The sequence below is a fragment of the Aedes aegypti genome, chromosome 3 (genome assembly GCF_002204515.2).
Source record: "Aedes aegypti strain LVP_AGWG chromosome 3, AaegL5.0 Primary Assembly, whole genome shotgun sequence".
NCBI classification, from domain to species: Eukaryota; Metazoa; Arthropoda; class Insecta; order Diptera; family Culicidae; genus Aedes; species Aedes aegypti.
Window position 1 is genome coordinate 89570367 of NC_035109.1, and position 2061 is coordinate 89572427.

The 2061-nt window shown below is 44.2% G+C and overlaps 2 protein-coding genes across 2 annotated transcripts; one reads left to right on the forward strand and one right to left on the reverse strand.

Moving 5' to 3' along the window:
- LOC5566153 (MRN complex-interacting protein) lies at positions 1 to 1241 on the forward strand. The gene is made up of 2 exons (XM_001650485.2): positions 1 to 130; positions 196 to 1241. The coding sequence occupies exons 1-2, from the start codon at positions 80 to 82 to the stop codon at positions 1132 to 1134; spliced, it is 990 nt and encodes a 329-aa protein (XP_001650535.2). The 5' UTR covers positions 1 to 79; the 3' UTR covers positions 1135 to 1241.
- Positions 1131 to 2061, reverse strand: LOC5566174 (probable Golgi SNAP receptor complex member 2). The gene is made up of 2 exons (XM_001650484.2): positions 1768 to 2061; positions 1131 to 1708 (listed from the first exon to the last, which is right to left on the reverse strand). The coding sequence occupies exons 1-2, from the start codon at positions 1899 to 1901 to the stop codon at positions 1207 to 1209; spliced, it is 636 nt and encodes a 211-aa protein (XP_001650534.2). The 5' UTR covers positions 1902 to 2061; the 3' UTR covers positions 1131 to 1206.

Consider the following 2061-nt stretch of genomic DNA (forward strand, 5'->3'; position numbering starts at 1 on the left):
AGAAATTAAAGTTTCAAGAGCGCAAAATTTGTAAACATCGTGATTGAAAATTTGAACTGAAACCGCGAAAAATCTAAAAATGCCGCAGGAATTGCGTGTGGTATGCTGTTTTCAATGCCGAAAATTCCAGGTAATGTGAATAATTACTAGTAAAAGCTTTCGTAACTAAACCGTCCAACATTATGTCCGTCGCAGTCGGACATCGTGAAGAAGTCGAAAAAATGGACCTGCAAAATGTGCGGCGCCAAGCAATCTCTTGTGAAGGAATTCGCCCGCGGTTCCGGCCGGGAGTGTCGACTGTTGGTCCAGCAGTTGAGCGAAAGCTCCCAGCAGGCAGACCGGTTCGAAAGGGATGTCGCCGAACAGGTGCTGGCCGGTAAAATTGAAATGCCAGAGATTGGAAACGCGATTCAGGACGAATCGGGACGACTGGTGGCAAATCACAGTCTTGGGACGAGCAGGAAGTTGGAAGATGGTAACAGCAAATGGGTAAGTTTCTGTTCCAAGGATGATGAGGAGGAAAGTGAAGATTTATGGCAGGAAAAGGCTCACAGTAGTTTGAGGGAAAATAAGGCTAAAATGGGCAATATGCATTCTGTAAGGGGGGCAGATCTTAAACCAGGAAATTTGGTCAAACCTATATCAACAAGAACAAGTGAACAGCCAAATTCCACAACGAAGTTAGTTCCCCTAGCAGATTTCCATCAAATGGACAAGCAGGACAAAAAGCAATTTAAATGGCAATCGAAAGTAGAAATGAGCCAAATTTTTTCTTCCGCCAACAAAAGCTCAAGTACCCTAACTGGTAAACCGTTGTTTAGCTTTAAGCCGAAATCATCCAACTTTTCGAGAAAAGAATTGTCAGAAGAGCCTAAAGGTAAAGAAACTATTAGTAACATTACTCAAAAGCGACTTTCCAGCGATAATGAGCTCAATAACCGAGAAGCACCAATGATGAATTTTACCAAGAAGTCAAAATGGAGCAATTTTAAATCGGAAGAAACAGAAATCAGTTCAATTGCCGCTTCCTCGAATGATAATGAAACTTCACAACAATATCCAAGCCCCGTATCGACCTCTAAATGGAACAAATTTATCCCTCCAGCCACGCAAGAAGATGATGAAATCGCTTGATATAAAGATGCATCAGCAAATCTCACAGAATGTGTTTATTATAGGCATTTCGCGCGTGAATAGTTTAACCATTTAAAATACAAAGAAGTAAATAACCAATACGATAATTAACAGCGTCACGATCATTCCTCCGACCATCACGTACTTGTCTTCGGCCAGCCGCCTCTCAATCATCTTCATCGTCTGATTCGAAAGCCCCAGCGTATTGCCCACATCCAGAATTCGCTTTTTTGCGCCCTTCAGCGTTTCCCTCTGGTTTCGCAGTCCGTCGAGAATGTTGGACCCCGTCCAGAGCATTTCGTCCACCCCTCGGTGCGCATTTTGCATCGAGTTGTGATGCTGCAGCGAGTAGTCGATGTCGATCGACGTTTCCGAATTGGCCGTGAAGCGTTTGTTCAGCAGGCTTTCCCGCTCTGCTAGTTCCATTTCCTTGCGGGCCTTTTTGTCCTGGTACAGCTTGAGGGCTGCCTGGAGATGCCGCACGTCGTACTTGAGCTGATCGATCCGCATCTTCGCATTCTGGCGCTGCGCAACCGGGACTTTGTACAGCAGGACGTCCAACCGATCGCAGTTACTAAGAAATAATTGATAATCAGACAATTTCGTATTGTAGCACTGTAGTGTATAGCTTACGCGTTAACCGTGGCCAGTTTGGTTTGGATGTCCGCTTCTACGGCGACGGAATCGACACGTACGCTGCTGAGCTGTTGGAAACATTGCTGCGTTTCCTGGATCAGGCTGTTGGTTTGGAAATACAGGACCTCCATGGTTTGGTCTTCCGTTCACTATGGTTTCCAGATTTAAAACCACATTTAAATCAAAGATTCATATTGAGTTTAAAAACTTTTTCCTTCGCAAAATAAAAATTCAAACTACATCTAGCTGTTGCTTTGCTGGACACATCACAACTGATTTGACGTTTCTCTT